At 35.9% G+C, this 26,278-nt stretch overlaps 2 protein-coding genes across 2 annotated transcripts; one reads left to right on the plus strand and one right to left on the minus strand.

Moving 5' to 3' along the window:
• Positions 1 to 16,570: 16,570 nt before the first annotated feature.
• Positions 16,571 to 19,189, minus strand: LOC110690707 (40S ribosomal protein S3a). The gene is made up of 7 exons (XM_021867581.1): positions 19,155 to 19,189; positions 19,027 to 19,074; positions 18,829 to 18,934; positions 17,612 to 17,749; positions 17,308 to 17,493; positions 17,018 to 17,218; positions 16,571 to 16,909 (listed from the first exon to the last, which is right to left on the minus strand). Exons 1-7 carry the CDS (start codon positions 19,163 to 19,165, stop codon positions 16,811 to 16,813), a joined length of 789 nt encoding a protein of 262 aa, XP_021723273.1. The 5' UTR covers positions 19,166 to 19,189; the 3' UTR covers positions 16,571 to 16,810.
• Positions 19,190 to 22,995: 3,806 nt separating this feature from the next.
• On the plus strand, positions 22,996 to 25,900 carry LOC110690708 (F-box/FBD/LRR-repeat protein At2g26030-like). Its single transcript, XM_021867582.1, has 4 exons — positions 22,996 to 23,179; positions 23,950 to 24,926; positions 25,104 to 25,250; positions 25,343 to 25,900. The coding sequence occupies exons 2-4, from the start codon at positions 23,967 to 23,969 to the stop codon at positions 25,658 to 25,660; spliced, it is 1,425 nt and encodes a 474-aa protein (XP_021723274.1). The 5' UTR covers positions 22,996 to 23,179; positions 23,950 to 23,966; the 3' UTR covers positions 25,661 to 25,900.
• Positions 25,901 to 26,278: the final 378 nt, after the last annotated feature.

The raw sequence follows: 26,278 nt of genomic DNA on the forward strand, positions 1-26,278 counted from the left end.
ATTACGAAAATCTCCAAATTACATGTACAAATTTGTTAAACATTCTGATTAGGGTTTTAATCTATGCTTGATGTTCATATTGCGATGTTGTTTCTGAATTTTCTATTCTGTACAAATTAGTAAAACATTCTGAATTTTCTGGTATTTTGATGCTTCGGGGTTTTGGTCTATTCAAGGGTATTTTGGGTTTTGGTCTAGTAAAACATTCTGATTAGGGTTTTGGTCTAGTAAAACATTCTGAATTTTCTGGTATTTTGAAGCTCTATTCGATTGGACTCTGTTGAAGATTGTTTCAGATTATTAGTTAGTTATTAATTCAAGGGTTCGCATGATTAATAGCATTATCATTGTCTTGATAAGTGTTTATTAGATTGTTGATCTTTGTTATTATTGTTAATTTTGATTTTACTTGTTTTGGGTACAGTTAGTCAGTTAGTGCTTAATTTGATTGTTTTTGGGTGGTGGGGTGGAATCTTAGGGGGCTAATTATTATTGCTAAATTGTTATTGTCTTTGGTGCAGTTAGCCAGTTACTACTGATTTTGTTTATTAGGAGTATAATTATTATTATTGGTACTGTAAGTCTTTTTTTTATAGGACTATAAATTCATTGTAATTCTTACTAAAATAAATTAACTACAATTCAAAAATATGTAACAAAACTAACAAAGCCCAATATTAACTTAATTTCATCTAACAACAATTGTTAATATAATATCATAATAAGTTTTGCACCAAGCCTCATAAACAAGAAAACAGTTTGCATGACTAATGCACAACGGCCCCAACCTATTATTCCCTTTAAAAGATCCAATATTCTTAATTTATGAGTTTGCATGTATTCTTACAGATTGTTATTCAACCACGAATTATTGAATGACAACCAACGTGGGTGGTGTTCCTGACCAGCCTCAATCCGAACATGAGACTGACCAAGTCTCTCAAAATCAGAAAAAAGAACAGGGAGCAAAAAGGAAGAGGATGAAAGAACGCTCTGAAGTTTGGGAGCACTTTGATAAAGAAGACTTACCTTCTGGAATGCAGGCAATTTGCAAGTATTGTGGGATGAGCTACAAGTGTGGGGCAAAGAAAAACGGCACTAGTGTGTTATGGGCTCATATTTCGCGATGTCGTAAGTATCCCTTTAACACCCCTAAACATTCAAAACAAAGTTTGCTTTCATTTAAAAGTGCTAAAGAACCAAGTGGTGGTACTAGTGGGTTGACATACCACAAATTTGATGCTGGTAGTATTAGAAAAGCTTTGTCATTTATGGTGATTGTTGATGAACTTCCATTTAAGTTTGTTGAAGGTATAGGTTTTAGACATTTTTGTGGTGTAATAGAGCCTAGATTTAATGTTCCTTCTCGAATTACAGTAGCCAAAGATTGTTTTGAAACATATTTAACTGAAAAACGAAAGCTGAAAAATGTGTTAAAAAGGTGTAATTCAAGAGTTTCTTTAACCACTGATACATGGACCTCTATACAACAAATCAATTACATGTGCTTGACTGTCCACTTTATTGATAATAATTGGAAATTACACAAAAGAATTCTGAATTTTTGTCCTATTTCTAGTCATAAGGGTGATGATATTGGCAAAGAAATTGAAAAGTGTTTGCTTGATTGGGGGCTTGAAAATGTCATGTGCATAACAGTTGATAATGCTAGCTCAAATGATACTGCAATTGGGTATATGAGAAGGAAAATAAATGGGTGGAAAACTGGGGTTCTTAAGGGTCGTTTCCTTCACATGCGTTGTGTTGCACACATTGTCAATTTGGTTGTTTCTGATGGGTTGAAAACTGTTAATGAGTCGGTTCAACGTGTTAGGCATGCTGTTAGGTTTATCAAACAATCTCCTGCTAGGTTGCAAAGGTTTAAAAAATGTGTCTTAGATGAAAAAATCAACACAAAAAAGGGATTGTGCCTTGATGTGCCTATTAGGTGGAACTCCACCTATTTGATGTTGAATGCTGCTATTGAGCTTCAAGATGCTTTTGAGAGGTATTCTGGGGAAGACCCTCACTATGTAGTTGATTTGAATGAGAGGGATGGTAAGGGTAGCCCAGATTCTGATGATTGGAATAATGTAAGAAGACTTTCTGAATTTCTACAAGCCTTTTATGATCTGACCTTGCATGTCTCTGGCTCTTTATATGTCAGTTTGAATTTGTTTTTTCATGAATTGGTGAGTGTTGTTGTACTTATGAAAGATTTGGTTTCAAGTGATGATGTGGATATGTGTCTTATGGCTTGTAGAATGAAAGAAAAATATGAAAAGTATTGGGGTGATCCAGAAAAAATAAACCTCCTGATTTTTATTGCCGTTGTCCTTGATCCTCGTTATAAGCTTGATTATGTTGAGTGGATGATAACTGAAATTTATGACCCTATTGTTGCATCAAAGTTAGTTGATAATGTGAAGGTAGCTTTGAATGCTTTGTATGAGGAGTATCGTGTTTCTTCTGGTAATGATGTGAATAGGGAGGAAGTGTCTTCAAGTAAGGATGGCAAAACTCCATTGAGTCCCAAACATAAAAAGATTGAAGCCTTAAAGAGTAAGTATAAGAAACACAAGTGTGAGAGAGATGGAGATGCAAAAATAGAGTTAGACAAATATTTGGAGGAGGATACAACGGAGGATATTGATGAATTTGACATTTTGAGCTGGTGGAAGTTCAATTGTTCAAGGTTTCCTACTGTGGGGAGAATTGCCCGTGATGTTCTTGTTGTCCCTGTTTCGACAGTAGCTTCTGAGAGTGCATTCAGCACTGGGGGCAGGGTTCTAGATCTTGTTAATGTTGTTTAAATCACTGCTACTGCCTTAGTCTATGTTGCTGAGTACTGACCTGCTTTTGCTGCTGACCTGCTGTTATGATGCTGCTGCTGCCCTGCTGCTTGTTGCTACTGCTGTTAAACAATTTTTTTACTGCCTTTTAGAACTTGGTCTATGCTGCTTGTTGCTACTGCTGTTAAACAATTGTTAAAGTTGTAATGTTGAACAATTTTATTTTTTTTTTGGATGAAGTGTTGAACTTTTAAAACTTTGAATTATAACTTTGAAGTTTTAGAACTTGTTAATGTTGTTTAAATCTCATTAAGCATTTATGCTACTACATATGTTGATGAATATAATATTTATATGATTTAAGCCCACAAAAATTGCAGATTAAAGCCCAAATAAACAAGGCCCAAAAAACTTCGGTTTGGTTCGGTTTTTTCTTTTGAAACCGAAATTTATATGGTTTGGTTTGGTTTCAAAAGTAAAGTGGTGCGGTTTGATTTCCAAAAACCAAAAACCGAATTAGGGTGGTTCGGTTTCGGTTTGGCCTATAAACCAAACCGAAAACCGAACTTTCACCCCTAGATGTGGGTGGTCAAACAAGAATACTCTGTTTCACATGCTGGTCAGACTCTTTTTTAACAAGTTAATAGTAACATGCTAACGTCAAACAATGCTTTCTTTTTCTTTCTTTGCTACCAATGTAAATATCACCTTTCCTCGTGGTCCCATGTAACTACTAATCTGTCCTTAAACATGCTTACTTTTGTCTAATTCCGAGCTTTAAACGAGTTTATATACACGGATAATGTACTACTAATGAATATTGATAAGGAGTTTATCCGTTCTCTAACAGCCTAACACAGCCTATATAGGGATATAGTAATAATAGTATGCATGTATGACTGTATGAGTATGATAAATTTTGTTATTAAAAATTGGTTTTGTTCATTGAAAATAATAAGTTTTGTTGGATTATTATTGTTGTTGTTGAATTCAAAATTTGATTTTTTTTTTCATTACTCATTTTGAAAAGTTTTTTTGGTCACAATCTTAGATATTACGCTATAACCAAGCTTACTCCCTCCGTGTTTTTTTAAGTGATACATTTTCCATTTCCAGCCGTGTTTTTTTAAGTGATACATTTCCTTTTTTGGCAAAACAATACATTAAAATATTATATCTCTCTCCTCTCATAGCCCCACCCAAAACCCACTACTACTTTTTTATTATATCTTTCCTCTCACATTCATTACTTTTCAATAAACTATTAACTCCACTATCTCTCTTTAACAATTTTTTAATACTCCACTACTCCACTTACCTCTTATTTTATTTAAGTCAATTAAATTGCCTAAAACTATGTGTCGGTCAATATGTATCACTTAAAAAAACACGGAGGGAGTATTATTGATTTGACAATCTACTTGATATATGTCTTGATGTTTATGTTAGTTATATGAAATCTGTATAAACTACAATAGACATGACAAGAGTCACAAGGAAACTTGTTTTATTAATCGATCTCACAATATTAGGTTCAATTAGGCACATAATATGCTAAATTAATATATTCATTTTGGAGGGAAATCAACATTATTATTTCCAAACATGTATCTTCATAGAGGACATATGGAAAAAGTAAGCATGTAGTGTAATTGCACATAATTGATGCACTTTCATGATGATGGCTTTCATGTGTTGGAAAGAAAATCTTACTCGAGTACTAGATTTTACGTAGATCTTCAACCTTCATATTTCACTATATTTTTTTTTCAAAAAAAAAAAATAATACAGCTTCCATTTTATTTAATTTTTTTTTTTTTAAAAAAAAACAAACATCTTCCATTTTTTTTTCGAGTATTTCCACAACACTATTTTGAAAAGATTTACAAATAGGGTTTGTTCTCATTGACTGAACTTAACTTAACTTAACTTATTAGAGCTGAATTGAACTGAACAGAATTGAAATGAATATTTTATAAGAGAAGGAAATTAGGAGCTGAACTGAATTATTGGAGCTGAACTGACTGAATTGAAAATAATCGTAATTTTGGAAGTTGTTCATGACAAGTAACACTTGAGTTAAATGTGATTTTTACTTTAATTTGTAGAGATATGAAGTTCAAGTCTGAATGAAGGGCGATAAATCTCAAACCAACTGCATCAAACATTATGTGATAAGTCTATATATCCAGTTATCTAGTTATGACTGTTGCAGTAATAAAAGAAGATAAGAGAAATGGGAATAATTTGAGTATTTAGAAGGTAGTAAAGTTGACAAATAAAAACTACAACATCTATATCTAAATCGACTATATGCTTTGATTCTGCAGTTGTATATGTATCTATCATGATTCTATAAGACCACACTACACTCATGATGTACACCACTATGTTTCTTAAAGTGCTTTAAAAGTGCACTCAATTTGTCTTTGCTGGTAGACCCATCTTCCCAAACTCAATTTATTTATTGGGTGTCAAAATTTTTATGAAATCGTACGTTATAATTAAACTTGTTTTGAAATCATGTAATAAGTACGAGTATATATATATAAATAAATACCTATAATACTTCTACAATCAATCATCACAATCATGGCCCATGGGGAGCACAGCAGTAGTAATTGTTGATGCTCCAAGAATGAGGGTCATATACTAGGCAATTGCATGTAAATTAGAGCTCCCAATTATGAACTCCTAATATTTCATTCCCTTAATATAATTAATCACACTAGCTACCTTCTTGTCGTTGTTCCGAGTTCTGAGCAGTTAACTAGAAATCTTTTATTAGGGTGGCCAAACTATGTAGGAATATCTCACGCATAAAAATAATACCGAGTATTGTATACTAAAAAAAAACAACTTTGTACCTAAAGAACTCAATTTATATGCAAAACCAGGTCAGCTAGCTCTAATACTATCAACATAAACTCTACCAGCATTAAGGGTCTGTTCTCTTCCGCTTAATTTCAGTTCAGTTCAGTTTCTAATTCCCTTCTCTCATAAACAATTCATTTCAGCTCTATTTATTATTTCAGTTAAGTTCAGTTCAATTCAGTAAATCGGAATAGGCCCTTAATAGATAACCCAAGTCAAGGGGGAGGCCAAGGCCCACCCTAGCCCCCCTGGTTCCGCTTCCGCCCTTCATTCGAGAAATTGATGAGTATAAATACATGATTAATACTTAATTTAATTAGTAGTCCATCTAACATAATTATTATCTGTATTGATCGACAAGTATATATAATCATTCTTGTTATTGTATCACAGGATAGATAACTTTGACTAAATGGCTAATTTGTTCTCCATCTGAAAATGTGTACGTACTGATAATATTGTCTCTCTATATATGGGTTGATGAATGCTTTGATATCATTTTGAGTAGTGTTTAATGGTGAGCTAGCCATGCTTCATGCATGCAAGTTAGGGCATGTTCTCATACGTTGAAATTCCATTCAGTTCAGCTCAGCTCAGTTCATTTCAGTTCCTAATTTCCTTCTCTTATAAAATATTCAGTTCAGCTCAGTTCGGTTTGGTTCGGTTCAGTTCAGCTCAGCTGAGTTCAGTCAATGAGAACATGCCCTTAGTCGATGATGCTTTTCTAAGGGATTAAGCATTGAGGTTGCTGGTTTCCTTTGTTTAGTTTATATATATCGAATTCAATTGCTTAGCTAGATTATTTTCACTGATTAAATATTTCTCTTTCAAGTAACTAATAGAACACATGTACAAGCTAGGAAACTAAGATTGAGATGTACCGAATACAAAATATTTGTCACTGGAAAACTTATTATATATATCTGAAGTCTTGTTTATATAGGGGAAGCGTATATATATAGAAATTAAAAGTTGGATTAGCAAATTAAAGTTAGCATGCGAGATCACGTAGAGGTAATTTAACAGATGTGAGAAAGAACAAATTAATGAATGCAAAACAAATAAATAGCACACATAGATTTACGTGGTTCACCAACAATGTGTTGGCTACGTCCACGGGCAGGCGAGAGAAAAGCTTTATTGATCTTGAGGAAATTCCAGATTACAGATTGATAATGTCAATTATCAATAATAGACTAAGCTATGAATACACCCTAACTAGGAATATATATAACTTCCCCAAATAAGATAGATAGGTGCATAAAAATGGCACATAAAACCCTAATAAATCGTGTGGGTTCCACCGTGCACAAACGGAGAGCTCTCGCTCACCATCGAGCGAGCTATCGCTCGGACCCTAGTCGAGCTATCGCTCATGGTCGAGCGAGCTATCGCTCGGCCCCTATCTCACCTTCGACCTTCGCGAGCTACCACGCTAGCTACCGAGCGAGCTATCGCTCGGCCTAGTCGAACCAATATGTCTTCGTGAGCTATAGCTCACTCGCATAGGAGCTATAGCTCCAATTTCGTCGCAACTCCATATGCTTCCGAAACTACCGAGCTACCCTTCGAGCTATAGCTCGCTGCTCCTAAACTCAAATTCAAGGCATATTTCAACAATCTCCACCTTGACTTGAATCCTCTCACAAAACCAGATAACCAGACGCATTGATCACAATGCCCAGACTCTCCCTGCAACCAAACTTGTCCCGAAAGACAACCAGACCAGATTAGCCCAGTAGGACTCCAGATTAGCCCCGTAGAGCTCCAGATTAGCCCCTAAGGGCTACTAACAATCTCGAATATTGAGCAAGTTCAAACAGTGTTCAAACTTACTCCGCGAAACCGGCTTGGTGAACATATCAGCAGGATTATCGGCAGTACCTACCTTCTTCACCTTAATTCTTGTCTCAATTCGTAGAAAATGATACCTGACATCAATGTGTTTAGTTCTCTCATGATGCACTTGATCCTTAGCCAAACATATTGCACTCAAACTGTCACAATATACTATAGCTTGATCATGATGTAGACCCAGATCACTAACTAGTCCCTTTAACCAGATTCCCTCTTTGGATGCTTCTGTTAAGGCCATGTACTCTGCTTCAGTAGTAGACAAAGTCACTGAAGGCTGCAAAGTAGATTTCCAACTAACAACCGAACCACCAAGAGTGAACACATAACCAGTCATAGACCTTCTACCATCAACATCCCCAACATAATCAGAATCCGAATAGCCTGTAACTAAACATGCCACATCATTACCATAAATGAGACCAACATCAGATGTACCCCTTAGGTAACGAAAAATCCTCTTGACTGCTTGCCAATGCTCCTTACCAGGGTCAATCATGAACCTACTAACAACACTAACTGCTTGTGCAAGATCCGGCCTAGTGCAAACCATAGCATACATCAAACTCCCTACTGCACTAGCATAGGGAACACGAGACATGTACTCCTTCTCCTCAGCAGACTTTGGTGCAAAAGCAACCGACAAGTGACAATTGGCCGCGCTTGGAGTATCTATAGGCTTCGCTGTTGACATGCCAAACTTCGACCATATCTTCTCAATGTAGCCTTTCTGCGATAAGAAAAGTTTCTTTTGAGCCCTATCCCTATAAATCTCCATGCCAAATATCTTTCGAGCCGCACCCAAATCCTTCATTTCAAACTCGGCACTGAGAAAACCCTTCAATTTCTGAATATCAGACTTGTTCTTCGCTGCTATCAACATATCATCTACATATAGAACTAAGTAGATGTAAGACCCATCTGTCAACTTGTTATGGTATACACAACAATCATACGGATTCCTGTTGTAGCCTAGCTCCATCATGTATCTATCAAACCTCTTGTACCATTGCCTAGGAGACTGCTTTAGCCCATACAAGGACTTCTTCAACTTGCAAACATGGTCTTCTTTTTATGGAACTTGGAAACCATCCGGTTGGGTCATGTATATATCCTCTTCCAACTCTCCATGTAGAAAAGCTGTTTTCACATCTAGTTGCTCAAGCTTCAAATCCTGATGTGCAACTATTGCTAGTAGCACCCTGATGGAAGTGTGTCTGACCACAGGTGAGAAGATCTCATTGTAGTCTATCCCCTCTCTTTGTGTGAACCCTCTTGCAACTACTCGAGCCTTATACTTGATCCCCTCCGCAGGTGTCATCCCCTTCTTTTTCTTGAAAATCCATTAACAAGTAACAATTTTTCTCCCTGAAGGCCTAGGAACAAGATCCCAAGTCTTATTCTTATGAAGTGACTCCATCTCATCTCCCATTGCAGCAATCCAATGGGTAGATTCTGTACATGTAACTGCTTCCTTGTAGGTAGATGGCTCATATACATCCACCTCTTCGGCAACCTGTAGTGCATAAACCACCATATCTTCAAAACTAAATCTGTCAGGAGGTTTTCCAAAATTCGCCCTTTTAGAACGTTCCAACGCTAGACTAGGCTTGTTCAATTTTGGCGTTAATGATTCTGGTGCTTCAGTATTTTCGTGTTGAACATCTTTTTCTTGTACCTGGTCACTCTCATCATGAGTGACTTGATGCTCCACCTGTTTGTCAACACTACCACTATCTGATACAACTATGGACTTAACATTAGAGTTAAACATAGAATTTTCATCAAATACTACATTTCTACTAAGTATAACTCTACTTTCCGATGGAGACCAAATCCTATAACCTTTAACCCCATCGCCATACCCTACAAATACTCCCTTTTTGGCCCTTGGCTCTAATTTACCCTCATTAACATGATAATAAACATTGCAACCAAAAGCTCTCATTTTTTAGTAATCTGCAGGCTTACCACCCCACACCTCATAAGGTGTTTTGAGGTTAATTCCAGAGTGCGGTCCACGGTTGATCAGATAACATGTCGTACTAACGGCTTCTGCCCAAAACTTTCTGGTCAATCCAGCATTAGAGAGCATGCACCGAACTCTCTCCAAAAGTGTCTGATTCATTCGTTCTGCTACACCATTTTGCTGTGGTGTATCTCTGACGGTACGATGCCTAGCGATCCCCTCATTCTTGCAGAACTCATCGAACTCAAACCAACAAAATTCTAGACCATTATCAGTTTGAAGCTTCTTGATCTTCTTCCCAGTTTGATTCTCCACTAACGCCTTCCACTGCTTGAAATTCTTGAAAGCTTCACTTTTAAACCTCATTATGATCACCCAAGTCATCCTTGAAAAATCATCAGTGAATGATACAAAATACCTGTGACCTCCCAATGACTCAACACGTGAAGGACCCCAACAATCGGAGTGGATATAATCAAGAATACCTTTAGTTCTATGAATGCCTTTGGGGAACTTACTGCGATGTAGTTTTCCAAAGACACAGTTCTCACATAAATCAAGGTTTGTGACCTTATGGCCACCTAGAAGATCATCCTTGGAGAGGATTTGCATTCCTCTCTCACTCATATGCCCAAGCCTTATGTGCCATAACTTGGTCATATCATCCTTCTGAACCTCAGATGAAGCAACAACATTTGAACCTGATAAAGTGGAGCCCTGTAGGATATATAAAGTACCACGCTTGACACCCTTTAGAATCACATCCGAACCCTTGCAGACATTCAGAACTCCACCTTTACCCCTGAAACTAAAACCCTTATTGTCTAGTGCACTAAGTGAAATCAGATTCTTAGTCATTTGTGGAACATGTCTGACATCGTTCAATATGTGAAACGTACCATCATGTGTCCGGATCTTGATAGAGCCAATCCCAATTTCCTTGCACACTTCACTATTAGCCATTGAAATATTTCCTCCATCTTGCAAACATGGTCTTCTTTTTCTGGAACTTGGAAACCATCCGGTTGGGTCATGTATATATCCTCTTCCAACTCTTCATGTAGAAAAGTTGTTTTCACATCTAGTTGCTCAAGCTCCAAATCCTGATGTGCAACTATTGCTAGTAGCACCCTGATGGAAGTGTGTCTGACCACAGGTGAAAAGATCTCATTGTAGTCTATCCCTTCTCTTTGTGTGAACCCTCTTGCAACCTGGCTCTGATACCAATTGTTGTAACGGATGTGAGAAAGAACAAATTAATGAATGCAAAACAAATAAATAGCACACATAGATTTACGTGGTTCACCAACAATGTGTTGGCTACGTCCACGGGCAGGCGAGAGAAAAGCTTTATTGATCTTGAGGAAATTCCATATTACAGATTGATAATGTCAATTATCAATAATAGACTAAGCTATGAATAAACCCTAACTAGGAATATATATAGCTTCCCCAAATAAGATAGATAAGTGCATAAAAACGGCCCATAAAACCCTAATAAATCATGTGGGTTCCACCGTGCACAAACGGAGAGCTCTCGCTCACCATCGAGCGAGCTATCGCTCAGACCCTAGTCGAGCTATCGCTCGGCCCCTATCTCACCTTCGACCTTCGCGAGCTACCGAGCGAGCTATCGCTCGGCCTAGTCGAACCAATATGTCTTCGTGAGCTATATCTCACTCGCATAGGAGCTATAGCTCCAATTTCGTCGCAACTCCACATGCTTCCGAAACTACCGAGCTACCTCTCGAGCTATAGTTCGCTGCTCCTAAACTCAAATTCAAGGCATATTTCAACAGGTAACTTGATAACACATAATACACATTCTTCTAGTCTTATAGTATGTACCCTTGTAGTTACAACTCTTACGAGTTTGATTATAATAAAGCGCAAGGATCGAAAGAGATAAGTGACATCATTTTCAGATCGAAAATCACAATTGGTCATCGCGCTTGGTTGAAAAGTCACTGGCACGAAGCTACCGTGTGTTGTATTACAGAATTCAGGTCAGAAGCAACGCATGTGCCCGCCTCCCGATTGCCGTCCTACAGTAGGGGCTTCGGGCCCCAAGGGCAAGTATCATAGGCTAAGCTCACGCGGTAGATGCGCCGTGAGAGCCACCTTGAAGTACAATTCCTACCGAACGGCGGGTTGAATCCTTTGCAAATGACTTAAATACATGATGGGGTATTGTAAGTGGCAGAGTGGCCTTGCTGCCATGATCCACTGAGATCTAGTCCTATGTCGCTTCGATTCATCCCTCCCCCCACCCTATTCCCTAAAAACACCTATATGTTGGAAAACGAGGTTAGTGTTGCTTCTTATATGCTATAAAATTTGAAGTAGTGGATTGAGACAAGTGACAAAGCCAAAGTGTTGGGGTGTGGGATGGTGCAAGGGGGCGTGTGGCATCTGCACAAGACATGTGCACCCAAGGACAAGGCATACAAACAACTAGTTTTGTTGTTTGAGGGTATGTCGTCGTTGCCTTAAGACGTGGTGATTAAGGATGAATGAGATGGTTCTGGGCATCATCCATGACTCCCAAGGTCCTTTTGGGAACCCACGGAAGTTCTTGGATGCATAATCTTGCCGGGTGAAAAAATGATGTACGGAAGCCAAATTTGAAGGCTATAATACACGAAATCGGAGCAATTTTGTAGGTGTTCGGACCCGGTGTCAGAAATTCACGGAATTTTACGGGTAGCATCCCGAGGTCATATGATGTTGTTTGGATCCATATACAACCATAAGTCGGCTACATAAAGGCCCCGTGGAAGCCTATAGCCAATACAAGATGCGTGTACGGAAACTGGTAAATTTGATGCTTAAAGACAAATTGGATGGTTCCACCCACGCAACTGGACTCCCGTAGGATATTAGGGTTTATAGGTAGCTTCTCGTCAATTTTTCTTTTCGGGTCCAAAAAAGTCAAAATTTGGCAAAATTGAAGGTTATAATACACGCATTTTGGCCAATTTCATAGGTTTCGGGACCCGGTGTCGAAAAGTCTCGAGATACCAAGGGATACATCCTAGGATCATATAATTTCAATTGGAACCATACATGATCATTATATGTTTCCATAAATGTCCGTGGTAACAACGAGTTTATGAAATCGGTGCAAGTTGTAAACGGGTAAATTGACAGTTTGAAGGTGTATGGATGGTTTTACCCACCCAAATGGACTCTCCAGGTATATTAGGGTCCATGGGAAGCATCTCGGCAATTTTTGTTTCTGGGTCTAAAAAAGTGAAAATTTGTCCAAAATTAAAGGATATACGATTTCGGGCCATTTTTTGATATAAATAAACGATAATGATAGAGTAGCTCTTTTTAAAGTAGTTAAAATCAAATCCTGTTTCTTTTTTGAAGGAATAAAAATCAACTCCTGCATGTTATTGAGAAGGTTAGATTGTTAGAATACCAAAGTGGAATTATAGAAAACATAGGGCACCACCAAAGTGGAATTATTGAAAAATAGGGCACCAAATTAAAGTAATATTATGTCAAACCTCAAAACACTAAGTTGGAAATTTTCCTATTTCATTATATAGTGATCAATACATGTCACTTAATTGTATGTTAAATAGGCTATCAATTGGTCATAACATGTTTAAAGCGGATAGTTGAAGGTTTGACTTATTTATAATGGACATCCAAATGTACTTTTTTTGACAGATTTTCCAAAAACTGGTTAGATCCCAGTGCAGACAAACACCTACAGAAACGCAAAAGAAAATACAATTTCTTCACTTTCTGTACGAACATGAATTGTGTAGTATTTTATATTTCAGCAACAACACATTTCCTTCAACATACTAAGCTAGAAGGTCTAATACTAGAGGACATTGAGATGTTGTAAAGTAAGGAATGGAAGCAAATTAAAGCATTAAATAAACAAATTAAAGGATGCAAATCATTACTTATGGGGGATCAATTTGAAGAACAGCTGAGGCTCAAGTTTTTGTTGCATCAGTAAAGCCATCCTTTCGGGTGTAAACTGATCGCCTTTGGTCCATTCCCACACTTTCACAGCCTTGTTATCTTCAAAGCTACACAAGTCATCTATAATTTGTTGTACGATACCATTCTTCTTTAAATTCGACTAACATCTTCAGTTGAACTGTTAGCTCGGTTTTCAGATTTTCGTACTGCAGGAACAATACCTTGTCTGATCTCTCTGTACTAGCCTCCCAATACTGATGAACGTGCTCAAAGATCAATGCTTGGATAATTTACACGATTAACAAGCTGATCTCCATGATTATGGGAGTGTAAAGGGATTAGATCAATGCTTGGATAATTTACACGAGCGAAAAGCAGACATTTCAACCAAGCTAAATCAAACGCACGCAATAATAGAGCATTAAACAAACAAATAAAACAAAGTTAGTCAAAGAATGAATTAAAGCAGCAGCATGGTTTGTTCGTATAAGCCTGCAGCAGCCCAACAACTATATATTAAAAGAAGTAAGCCCCCAAGTAAAAGAATGGATGATTTCTGAAATCATGTCTGAAAATGCAATCCTGAATACTGAAATAGTTAATGGATGCAACAAGATTAACAAGCTAAATAAAAGAATGGTGACTTCTGTATTAGTGTTAGATAATAAATACAGAAAATTTTGATCCCTGATACACTTTTGATGTTCACTTGCATACTAACTCTGTTCTTTGCACAGTATTTAATTCTTCTAGCCATGCAGTGTGAAGGGGGCAAGGATCAGGTTTTCCTTGAGAAATTGGCTTATCGGAAAGTGAATAGATCGAACCAGCCGTTTCTCCATTTGAACTGCAAGAATAGATTAATGAAACGTATAGGGCTACGCGGTGTAAAATTATGCACACAAACACAAGTGAACTGCCTTATACTTCAGGCTTGTGTTAAGAAGTAGAATAGAAGAAAAGCAGCAACTTATTGAGTAATACAGTGAGCTCCCTTCAGCAAATAATATTGAAGTTTCAGGAATTCCTAGTATAATCATCAATACAAGGATCAAATTGGTAATAGTCATCAATAGGCCACACACATCTATATGGATCAAATTGGTCCTCTATGCTTAAACCAATAATAATGAATCAAATTTAGCCATACTAGAGAGGAGCGGCCGTTCGGTATTCCCCTGTTGGACAGCTTCTCGTAAAACAGCCATATCTTCCTTGTTTCTTGGCCAAATTGAGCTTATGACCAGTCGTTGGAAAGCTCTTGAGACGAGCTATCACCTCCAACTCGAATGATCTCAATATCACTTCTAGATCTTGAGATATGGTCATTTAAAGTCAGCCCTTTGTCATCCACCATTGCTTAACACCAAGCAATAACCCATAGCTTAAACTCCTTAGCTATGCACCCCCTTAGCCTCCTTGAACCGTTCTCCACACTTCTCAAACCCAACACATATTTACCATATAGGAGCCCGTACAGTAATTCAGATTTCAGAAGCATGTCAACATTTGACAAACTATGACTTTATTCAATATAACCTCTTCATATTGACCATATTAACAAGACACACCCATTGGCCATCACTTGTGATTTGAATAAGGAAAATATCAACTTACCATAATTTTTACTTATTGATACAATGATATTAATGGTCTAAAGTTGCGCATTGACAAATGTGAAAGTCATACTAAGTAAACAAAAAGCTAAACATGGTTGACTCTGCCAAAAAGTAGTCAAGTTCACCAACTAAAAAATAGATCTTAATGAGATAAATCACATAAGTGCAAGCACAGTATATACCCATAAAATGTTGAGTCAGCTTCAGTTGCAACAACCTTGGCTTAGTATGATTTTCCTATTCCAGGTGGTCCGTACAAAAGAAAAGCTATAAACTTCATGTCAAATGGTGCACAGTCAATGTCAAAACTTAAGTAAATAAAACCTGTAAACATAAATAACATAATCAAATGATGCAGTAATCAAGCTCTAAAATAATAGTTTAGCACAAGTTCAAAAGACTACAAAGCAATTAACCAAATGAAACACTTAAAACCCACTTATTGTTATTCCTATAAAAAAAAAAATTATAAAAAAAAAAAAAAAAAAAAAAAAAAAAAAAAAAAAACAGAAAAGCACAATATCAATTGTGACTTGAAACTTGATTGCCACTAACTGTCACATACCGAAAATAGAAACACACCTGTAAACATAGTCAAACGACACAAAACCATTAATCTAAATCAAATGCAAATCAATCTACATATATAAACCCAAAAAATGCAGTAACCAAACTCTCTGAAAATACTTAATATCACTAACCAAATCAGGCAATCAAATGACACACCACTTCGTTAACAAAATTGTAAACCCGACCTAATTCATAAACTGAAATCGCTACAACGTATTTTTCTCTTAAAATCGACCACCTCACCGCCATTACCAAAATCACGTTGCGACACGTATTTGAGATTGATCAAACCCTCAATATTGAGATTGATCAAATCACCAGAGCTACAGCCTCAATCTTCACAACTCCTCATCTTCTTGCAGCAGATCGACAACTAACAAAACATATTAGAAACCCCTATATCCTAAAACCCCTTAAATCAAACACAGTTGAAAATGAAATCGTGTTGGTAAAAACCCTAGATCTACCAACCACCCCACAAACAAAGCTCTGAAATCATGGAACACTAATCAGAATAGGCAATACCTTATCTATAATCTCTACAAAATATATAAAGTTTTTTGAAAAAATTGTAGAGTAAGAGAGATTACCTTCGATTATGCTACAATTGAAGAATAATCCCATTCCAATTGCAGCATCAAAAGATGGAATCAAACCTTAACATCAATAAACTGAAAAAACTCACAGCAGGCTTCAATGGAAATGAGAAATTTCAGAGTAAACGAGTAGATCACAGAGTACACGCTACATTAGAGGAGAGAGAAAATGAAGTTGGGGTGGAAAGGAAATGGGGGTAAAGCAAAAATGGCACAAACGTAGAATAAACCCCAACATCAGGGTAGAATCGTCCATGCACTGGCCTACTATTCATAAGGAACAGTTCCGCCAAACTTCTCCCTTTTTAAAGAGTGTAGATGTAGATAACGATGTCACATGGGTGTTCATAATAAACTAGCAATGCGAGAGAAAAAACTCCCAAGCAAATTATAAATATATGAGATGGAGTTGCGATACCAAAGGTAGGAAACACAGCCGTTCAAACACAACAAAATTTCCCAAGAAAAATCATCTTACAACTCTCCTTAACAAAAAGATACCACTCCAAAACTTTTACAAATCAAATTCATCATTAAAAAAGTTTCCTAAACAGCATCTATATAACTAGAACATTAAGAAGAATTTGTCTAAGCACCAACAACTTCAGTGGCCTCACCCTCAGCAACAGTTTCCTCAGCTGGCCTGTCTAGCTTTACACCTACGTCCTCGGAGTAGTCACCGTGAACCTACATCAAGCCAAACAGGCAATCAATTATAGAATCAGAATTCTTGTCACTATTGAATGATAGATACATGATCAACTGCTTCAACACTAATTCAGAGAAATAACTTACCTCCATCAACTTTCCAAGATCGAATTTGGGGGCCTTGAGGATTTTAACCTTTCTGATGTACACGTTTTGCAACGGGTAGATGCCAGTTGTAGCCTTTTCAATCTCCTTGCCAATGGACTCGGGGATGAACTTAGCAACAAGATCCTTGAGATCACAAGAGCTAGCCTGGTTGACCATGATCTCACGCATCTTGCGGCGGATCTGCACAAAGATTGCCACGTTCATTACACGTTAATATCTAGTTAATTGAGAATATGTAATAGGAGAAACCGATCATAGCAATGACCAACCTGGCGGATCTGGCTAGACTGAGCATAGGTGGTCCTCTTGACCTGGTTTGGGCGCCTCTTTGTGAAGGCAATACAGAACATACGAAGGGTGAAGTTGTCAGTGGTCTTGACATCAACATGAGCCTCGATCAATGTCTGCCACTTGCGAACAAGGGACCTCAACTTGTCTGTGGTGAAGTCCATGCCCTAGATAGATAATTAAAGACAATCATCACTCATTAGCATCCTCTACTTTTATGATGAAGTAGCAAAGGTATACAATATACGGTGCATAACTGCATCAGTTATAATGGTAGTTACATACCCAGAAGTTAGTGAGCACATTACGGCCCTGAACATCCTCAGCCCTAAGACGAATCTTCCTGAAGAATTGATCCTCATCGTTTTGAAGATCAGCCAATGAAATTTCGAAAACTCTGTGCTTGAGACCCTCAGATGCAATCTAAAATTTAACAAATGAAATTCCATAAGCAACATGGCAAAAGGCAAAATAAATCCTAATAACCAACAAAAAAGTAGGAATTCATAATATGTCAATTACAATAAAATCATACACAAAATATTAAAAACTTAAACAAGCATTCAACAAACCAACATGATTTTTCACTGGCAATTCAACAGAGTTTTAAACACATGACACTACTTAAAGTCATTTCTTAAAATTCCGAACACATAACACTACTTGGTCATTTCGCAAAATTAATAACTTTTGTTTCATACCACTACTAAAGTTATTTCTTGGAATTCCTGGATAATCACCTAATTGCAAAATCAACCTAACCTAAATGGGTTCAAACAACCAATGCAGTTCATGACATTTCCACATGTAACTCTATCCAACAACGACAGAAAAAATACGCAATTAAACAAAGAACCCAAAACAGAAGAATACAAATTTCACTCACATTAAATCATAGGATCAAATATACAAGCAAAACTCACTGAAAATTACAGTCTTTACTGCATCAATATAAAAACACATCTTATCTAGTTATAGGAATAAAAAAAAACATAATTTCATCAAATACTATCATTGTATAAACCATAACAGACAGTTTTGCAATAGCTACAATGAAATGGTGGCCATTATAATTTAGTAAATCTCAACCCTTCAATTAACAAGACTGTAATTGACTTTTAAAAGATATAAAAAAAAAACCATATAAAATCAGTAAATTCTCCGCTTTAATTCTAAAACATCTATTTAAGATGGATTAATTTTTTTTTATGAAAAAGCATATCTACAATATATAATTTGTTCAATTGCTATTGTAAGATGTGTAACTTAAAAATTAAAAAAAAAAAAGCTATCGCACTGCTTTCAATTGCTTTTACGGAGTACATTTCTCTGTTTTTGGCAGGATGATCTAATACTCTAATCACACAAGACCACATACAAACACATTACACATGTATGATACTATGAGCTCATGAACATTTCTATGAATAAATTTAACAACAATAATTCAAACAGAATCAATGAATTAGTAAATCCCCAAATTGAGAGATAAATAAACTGACCTTGGTACCCTGAGTACGGGTAACTAGGGTTTTGCCAACATTCCTAATGTTGAAGATTGAAGGAGCCTTGATATCATACCAATCCTTCTTAGCAAAGGGATCCGAACTGCATCAACCAACAACAACAACAACAACATCAACCTCAACAAAAATCACCAATCGAGATATTCGAATAAAGTTAGGGTTAGTAAAACATACGCTTTCTTCTTGCCTCCCTTCTTACCCTTGGAAATCCTCTTGTTCTTCCTGCAAAAAAACAGCAGAATGAAGGTATTAGAAACTGCAACAATGGAGGAAATGGAGGAGGAGAGAGAAAGGAGGAATACCCGACGGCCATGGTTGATGAATGAGAGGGGTTTTCCTGCTAGCAGCTGCTGCGCTCTCTTTCTCTTTCTGTTGCTGCTTAAAGCTTGAAGAAAAACCCTAATGACAAAGTGGCTGGTTTTTATACACACTTTGTTCAATTGAGGGCTTTCGTTTTTTCTGGGCCGAAAAGGATTTACAATCTAACATTCGAAAATGTGGGCTTTTTTTTTCAAGTTTTGCCCGTTTGCTCATTTTTGTTACTACTACGGTCCTACAGTAGAATTTGTTATATACACCTGGTGTCCTGTTTATATCGTACACGCCAGTCATTTACTTATTTAATCAATAAATGAGTAAATAATATTTTTACTTATACTTATTTGTTCATTGATTGAGCAAATAACCCTGCGTGTACATAATAGGTTATCGTCCTATGGTGTACAATTGTTTTTTTTTTCTTGAAGGACAATATAACCGTGTTTTTAATTATACTCCCTTCGTATCAAAAATAATAGACACAGTGTAACTTTGTCATATATCGATGTATTAGTTTGACTTTTTTACATAATTACATGTTAATAAAAATTATCAAAAATAACATATTATGAAATTTTATATTAGCACATACGAAGTATCTAAGACCACATTTTATTACAAGATATATTTTTATTACGTAAATAAAATAAAATAAATATACTCAAACATAATAAATGTATATTGAAAAAAATTAATGTGTCCGTTATTGTGGGACGGAGATAGCATCAACTCTTAAAAAAAATAAAAAAAATAATAAAAAATAAAAAAGGGTAGCATAAACTTGATAATCCAAATATTAGTTTTATATAATAGCAAAAAAATGGTCAAATAGTGTCAATTATTTGTAAACGGATGCAGTAAATTTATTAAAATTATTATTTTTTTCTACTGAACTTTAATTGTTCTTTATGTTTTCTAAAATCTGGTTTCTTTACTAATTAAACTATTTTTCACTAATTGAAACAAATTTTTCTAAACTTATATTTAACGAACTTTTTTATACAAAAATTTAAATATTTAACTAAATATTATTTGAATAAGATGTTTGAAATTTCTACTACTTTGGAGAACTCTTGGTGGATTTATCAGGTTTCCTAGGCTAAGCGCATTGCACATTTGATATTTGGAATTGGCTAACATCATTCTCATCGCAATAAGTTTAATTATAGATCATCATGTTTGATTTGATACTTAATGGCTTGGTCAAGTCAAAACTAAATGTTTGAGCGTTGCTAGGCTATAGTGGCTCATAGCTATTGGCGTAGGGAAACAAAGGTCTTGTAGCTAAGAAAACCATGGTGATAAACTCATTGCTCAGCCAGCAAGCAACAGTCGCAGGACATGCAACATGTCGCGCATGAATGGATTAAACGGCGAGAGTAACTATGACTCTCTTAAGGTAGCCAAATGCCTCATCATCTAATTAGTGACGCGCATGAATGGATTAACGAGATTCCCACTGCCCCTGTCTACTATCCAGCAAAACCACGGCCAAGGGAATGAACGGGTTTGGCAGAGTCAGCGGGGAAAGAAGACCCTTTTGAGCTTGACTCTAGTCCGACTCTGTGAAATGACTTAAGATGTGTAGGATAAGTGGAAGCTTTGGCGCAAGTGAAATACCACTACTTTTAACATTATTTTTCTTACTCCGTGAGTCGAAAGCAGGGAAATGCCCCTTCTTTTAGACCTAAGGTTCGCTTTGCGGGCCGAACCGGGCAGAGAACATTATTAGGTGGGGAGTTTGGCTGGGGCGGCACATTTGTTAAAAGATAATGCAGGTATCCTAAGATGAGCTCAACGAGAATAGAAATCTCGTGTGGAATAGAAGGGTAAAAGCTCGTTTGATTCTGATTTTCAGTACGAATACAAACCGTGAAAGTGTGGCCTAACGATCTTTTAGACCTTTTGAATTTAAAGTTAGAGGTGTCAGGAAAGTTACCACAGGGATAACTGGCTTGTGGCAGCCAAGCATTCACAGCGACGTTGTTTTTTATCCTTCGATGTCGGCTCTTCCTATCATTGTGAAGCAGAATTCACCAAGTGTTAGATTGTTCATCCACCAATAGGGAACATGAGCTGGGTTTAGACCGTCATGAGACAAGTTAAATTTGCGTTACTGATGACAGTGTCGCAATGATAATTCAACCTAGTACAAGAGGAACCATTGATTCAGTAACATACGTGATAAGTCATACACGTTAGACTAAACAATACCGATTCAATGTGGGAAAAATATTTTACAAAAGTTGATTAATTTGTCTTGGATTAGATGACATGGTAAGACAACAAAAAAATCAAGCCTATATACGTAGTATAAGATAACAACTACTCCGTATTACGCAATTTAAGAAGTAGCTAGTGTATGGCCCAGACAATGCTCTGTTTTTTGTTTTTTTTTTTTAATACTTGTAAATTTGTAATTGAATAGTATATACATGTTCATTCTTTATTACTAATTATCATCATTATTTATAATTTATAATAGTTTTTCATTAAACCTTTGAATAAATTATTTATGAAAAAAATTATTGATTAAATATACAAATGTGTTCCTGTCAAAAAAAAATTATATAAACATGTCCGTTGTTTATATTTTGTAATAATATAATGAAAATAAACATATAGTTATTATTAAAATAATTAAATAACTAAAAATAATTTATAACAATACGGAGTACTGGAGTAGTTAATTTTTCTTGCTTGTATGTATTACCTCGATTAGTATAATTGGCAAATAATAGGATCGTTGTTTTTTAAAGAATTGCAGTTTTTAAGGGCGTGTTCTAATAGATTGAAATCAGCTGAAATGAATATTTTATAAGAGAAGGAAATTAGGAGCTGAACTGAAAATAAACGTATGAGAACATACCCTAAATGTTCAGATTTCCATCCAATCCATATACTTATATATTTATGAGTCGAGCATAAAAGCATGATTAATATATGTATTAGATGATAAGACATCTAATGCATATTTTTGTGGTTATGAGTTCGAATCTCATTATAGACATTTTTATTAGAATATGCTCATAGTTGAAAGATGGCATGACGAGGGTGCCAAGTGGCACATAAACGTTTTTAAGAACGTTTTTTAATATATAATAAAATAATAAAGTATATATAGATAGATATTACTACCTCCGTTAATTGTTATCTGCAACTAAAACAATTAACGGAGGTAGTATAAAAATACAATCATGAGGATGCTCTTGAATTGGTTTGGGGCAACTAAAACAACGTTGTCTTGGCATGAACAAACTCCCCTTTGGCCCTTTTTTACGTGCATCAACAAAGTTGTTTTTGTCACTTCCCATGTTCTTAAACTACTTTGTACATGTAGTGTAAAATGGTCCAAGAGGTGTACTCTTTTGAATTTTTTCACCTAATAAAGGAAAATCCATCTATCTCATAGGATGGTAGGAATTTTTTTATTATCTATGAGACTTAAATGCATATCACATGAGTGATAACAAACTGATACGAGTAATAAATAATAAGTCAAAGTTTAATGTATTGTACACTGCGCAATAATAGTGTGATTAGTGACACAGTAGTACTAAGCAACACTTTTGAAAAAAGGCTAGACATGACACATTTAGTGAGCCGAATGTTAAATGAGCTTACGTCCAAAATATGCAGGTTTGGCATAAGGTATGACCATATCTAGTCATTAGGAGCATTTGTAAACATTGTAGCAAAAATTTATTTCCCTACGAATTCAACAACGTTCCACGTAATATGAATGTGATCTTTTATATTGTATAAAAGTGCATTTGTAGTGAGAGGGCGGCAAATGAAAATATAAAGTTTGGAAAATGTGGAGGATTACTACGTAATTAATTTGGTAAAGGTTTATTCAAAAAATAAAATAAAATTTGGTAAAGGTTAATTAGACATGAGAGGGCGGCAAATGGCGCGAAATTGTTACTAATTCAATTGTTACTAATTCAATTGTTTACTTTCCCAATTCCCTTAAACCCTAATTCCATCTCAATTCGTCAATTACCAGGTACTTTATTTCAACTTTGCTTTTCACTGTATTTTATTGTTACTAATTCATCTGGATTTAATCTTGCTGTGATTAGTACCCTTTTCATTTCTAGGGGAATTAGTTAGGGTTTTAGTTTGAAGAGCACAATAATTTGTTTAAATGCAAGGACACAACACTTAATTCATTTTTATTTCTTGATTTAATGTGTCGATTGTTTCATAGTCTTAGAAATCTATTTGTTCTGATTGCTAATTTGTGGATTCCTCAATAGATTTCTTAAAATGATTGATGATGAATCTATGCTTTTTTTTGGTTTCTTGATTTAATTTTGTTTCGATTGTTAATTTGAGGATTCTAATGAGCTATCATGCATTGATGATGATTTAGATGGGTCGAGTTGTTTCAATTTGCTGCCGAGTTTAGATGATTAGTAGTCCTGAGTTTCCCTTTGAAAAATGAGAAAAGAGGATCAATATTGATCCTTCTCTCAATGAAAATCGTTTTAGTTGTCCTGTAGTTTGTATTGATGCTCGATAAAAGGCGTTGAATGAATCATTTGTTATTGCGTTTGGTAGCCTCTTTGATATTGTTGTTATGCCAGCCAATTTCTTGTTCAAATGAAGTAGAAGATTGTCATTATTATAATCTTGATTTCCTATGTATGTATCTGTTGTTCTGTTCTATTGATCTTTATTATTTGTACTTTACGGTTGTTGTCTCAGTGTTGCTGTTATGGTCTAATTTGAGCGTTTTTGCTGCTCAATCTAATTGTGATGAATTATTTTTAGGCATTAAACGTTAATTAATGGATTCTGAACTAAAGAGCCTACAAAAGAGACCCTTTATACAGAAAGGAAGTTACAACAAGGAAGTTGTGGAACAAGAAGACAGAATAAGTGATTTGCCAGATCATGTAATTGCTCAGATACTTTCTTTCCTTGAAACAGAAGAAGCAGTTAAAACTAGCGTTTTGTCTTCAAGGTGGAGGTATCTTTGGAAAGGCATAACTTGTATTAGTTTGCGTGGTGCTAATGCTGATCCTGATAAATTTTCAAATCTTGTAGAGCATGTGCTTCAAAATTGCAGTTCTACAAACTTCCAAGCATTTGACCTTGCGTGTCCTAGTGCAATAGACTTATCTCGTCTAAATGCATGGATTGGCTGTGTATTAAACCACAAATTGGAAAAATTACAATTATGGATCAACAAATACTTTTACGAGTTACCAGAACGCCCCTTAGCACAATTCATTCTTTCTTGCAACACATTAGTAACTCTGAAACTTAAATCATGTTTTGATATTCATATACCAGAGTCAGTTGTTTGTTTTCCTTTTCTCAAGTTACTTGATATTGATGTTATATTCCCTGATCACATTGATGTTGTAAACCAACTCTTGTCTTGCTGCCCAGTGCTAGAAGAACTGGATTTATTAGGCTACCTGGATTCCCCAAAAGTGCTAAAAATTGATGTTTCTAGCTCTACCTTAAGAAAATTGAACTTGGGGCTGAAATATGAGGGAGGCTCATGTGGAAATGAGTTTACTATTACTCTCAATACACCCAATCTTGAACGCCTCTCCATAGAAGATGACTCATTATCTCGGTATGTGCTGAAAAATTTAGTACGGGTCTATACTGTTGAAGTCAATTATTGTGCCTTCAGTCTTACTATTTTAGGTCCTGAACATATTAACCGCCTCCTTGAACTGTTAAAGGGAGTTGCTGCTGCTGAAAACTTGATATTGAAGTGGAATACTTTAGGTGTAAGTTTCTTCTCTTCATTATATCCTCATACTCTTATGGTATCTAGACATTAGTGCTTCATGGTTATATTCTGAACTTAGTTGTTGCTTGTTACAAAAAATATTTGGTTTTATGATATTTGTATGCTGTTTTTCAATTGAATTACATCCTTCAAATTATATTTACTCTTTGTGAAGGCTCTCGGATCAACTCTCAGATATACCTGGCCAACATTTCCAAATTTAAAAACGCTGATTATGCATTTAAGTCCTTTCTCGGGTTGGACCTGCTTTTCAAAAGTTCTCCATAGCGCCCCTTGCTTGGAGGTTCTTATTTTGGATTTGGTTAGTGACGCATCTCGAGTATGATTAATAAAAATAATATTAAAAAAAAAAAACTCCATATCTTATTAATTGCTATCTCTTACAATTTTCAGGAGGATATAAATGATGAAATATACCAGTGGTCTCCGCCAGACATCGTCCCTAATTGTCTGTTGGAACACCTCAAGGAAATTGGAATCCTTTGTTTCGAAGGAAATGAAGACGAGTTACAAGTAGTAGAGTATTTGCTGAACAATGCCCAAGTTTTAGAGTTTATGTGGATTGGCTTTGGTTTGAATGACATGAATGTTGAAGTTTTACAGAAGTTATTGGCGTTTACCAGAGCCTCCAAGACTTGTGATGTTCAGATCAATAAACGCCTCACATATGAAGTTGACTCACTTGATAGGATTTCCATATGGGGAGTTTGAGATTGTTTGGCTAATTGTTGTTTATGTTAATTAGTGTGACGAACTTCATTTTCATGCTATCATGTCATCTTGTTATGGTATTGGAGAATGGAGAATTATCGTGACAAGAAAATTTCAATAGTCTAATACTCTGTAAATTGTTACCATTGAAGTCCTTGAAATGAGTATTATGATGTCAAGTTCATTAGTATGAGGTCGAATTTCAGTGACACCGAAGGGCAGGCACATATGTTTTTTTTTTTTTTCCTGTACTTCATGGTGACTGAAGGCTGCTAGGTTTCTGTACTTCATGGTGACTTAAGGCTGCTGATATTACAGTTTGGACTTGATTATGGATTTTTGAGGATCCACACAAGTCTAGTTGTCTAAATATATCGCGGCAGTTTGCATGTAGATATGTTGAATTCCGATTACAGCATACTCAGAGACAATGAAGCCTAAGTTTAGATTGTTGGGTTAGCTAATTGCTAGGCAGTGATGTCAGCTGAATTTTGGCCTGGCTGTTCTCAATATTGGAATAGAATTTAAGTAGTAGGGCTTAGGTTATACAAGTATTTATGTTTCCCTTATTTCACTATCTTATTACGGAGTAATTTTTACTTATTCCATTCCTACGTA

Source organism: Chenopodium quinoa, unplaced genomic scaffold (genome assembly GCF_001683475.1).
Source record: "Chenopodium quinoa cultivar QQ74 unplaced genomic scaffold, ASM168347v1, whole genome shotgun sequence".
Classification (NCBI taxonomy): domain Eukaryota; kingdom Viridiplantae; phylum Streptophyta; class Magnoliopsida; order Caryophyllales; family Amaranthaceae; genus Chenopodium; species Chenopodium quinoa.

Excerpts from the sequence above, each read along its gene's own strand:
- LOC110690707 (XM_021867581.1), bottom strand. Across the intron at positions 17,750-18,828 it reads CCCGTACTCAGGGTACCAAG|ATTGCATCTGAGGGTCTCAA; the intron begins GTCAGTTTATTT and ends GTTAAATTTTAG. Across the intron at positions 17,219-17,307 it reads AGTCTAGCCAGATCCGCCAG|ATCCGCCGCAAGATGCGTGA; the intron begins GTTGGTCATTGC and ends ATCTTTGTGCAG.
- LOC110690708 (XM_021867582.1), top strand. The coding sequence starts at position 23,967 with ATGGATTCTGAACTAAAGAGCCTACAAAAGAGACCCTTTATACAGAAA. Across the intron at positions 24,927-25,103 it reads TGAAGTGGAATACTTTAGGT|GCTCTCGGATCAACTCTCAG; the intron begins GTAAGTTTCTTC and ends CTCTTTGTGAAG. Across the intron at positions 25,251-25,342 it reads AGGTTCTTATTTTGGATTTG|GAGGATATAAATGATGAAAT; the intron begins GTTAGTGACGCA and ends TACAATTTTCAG.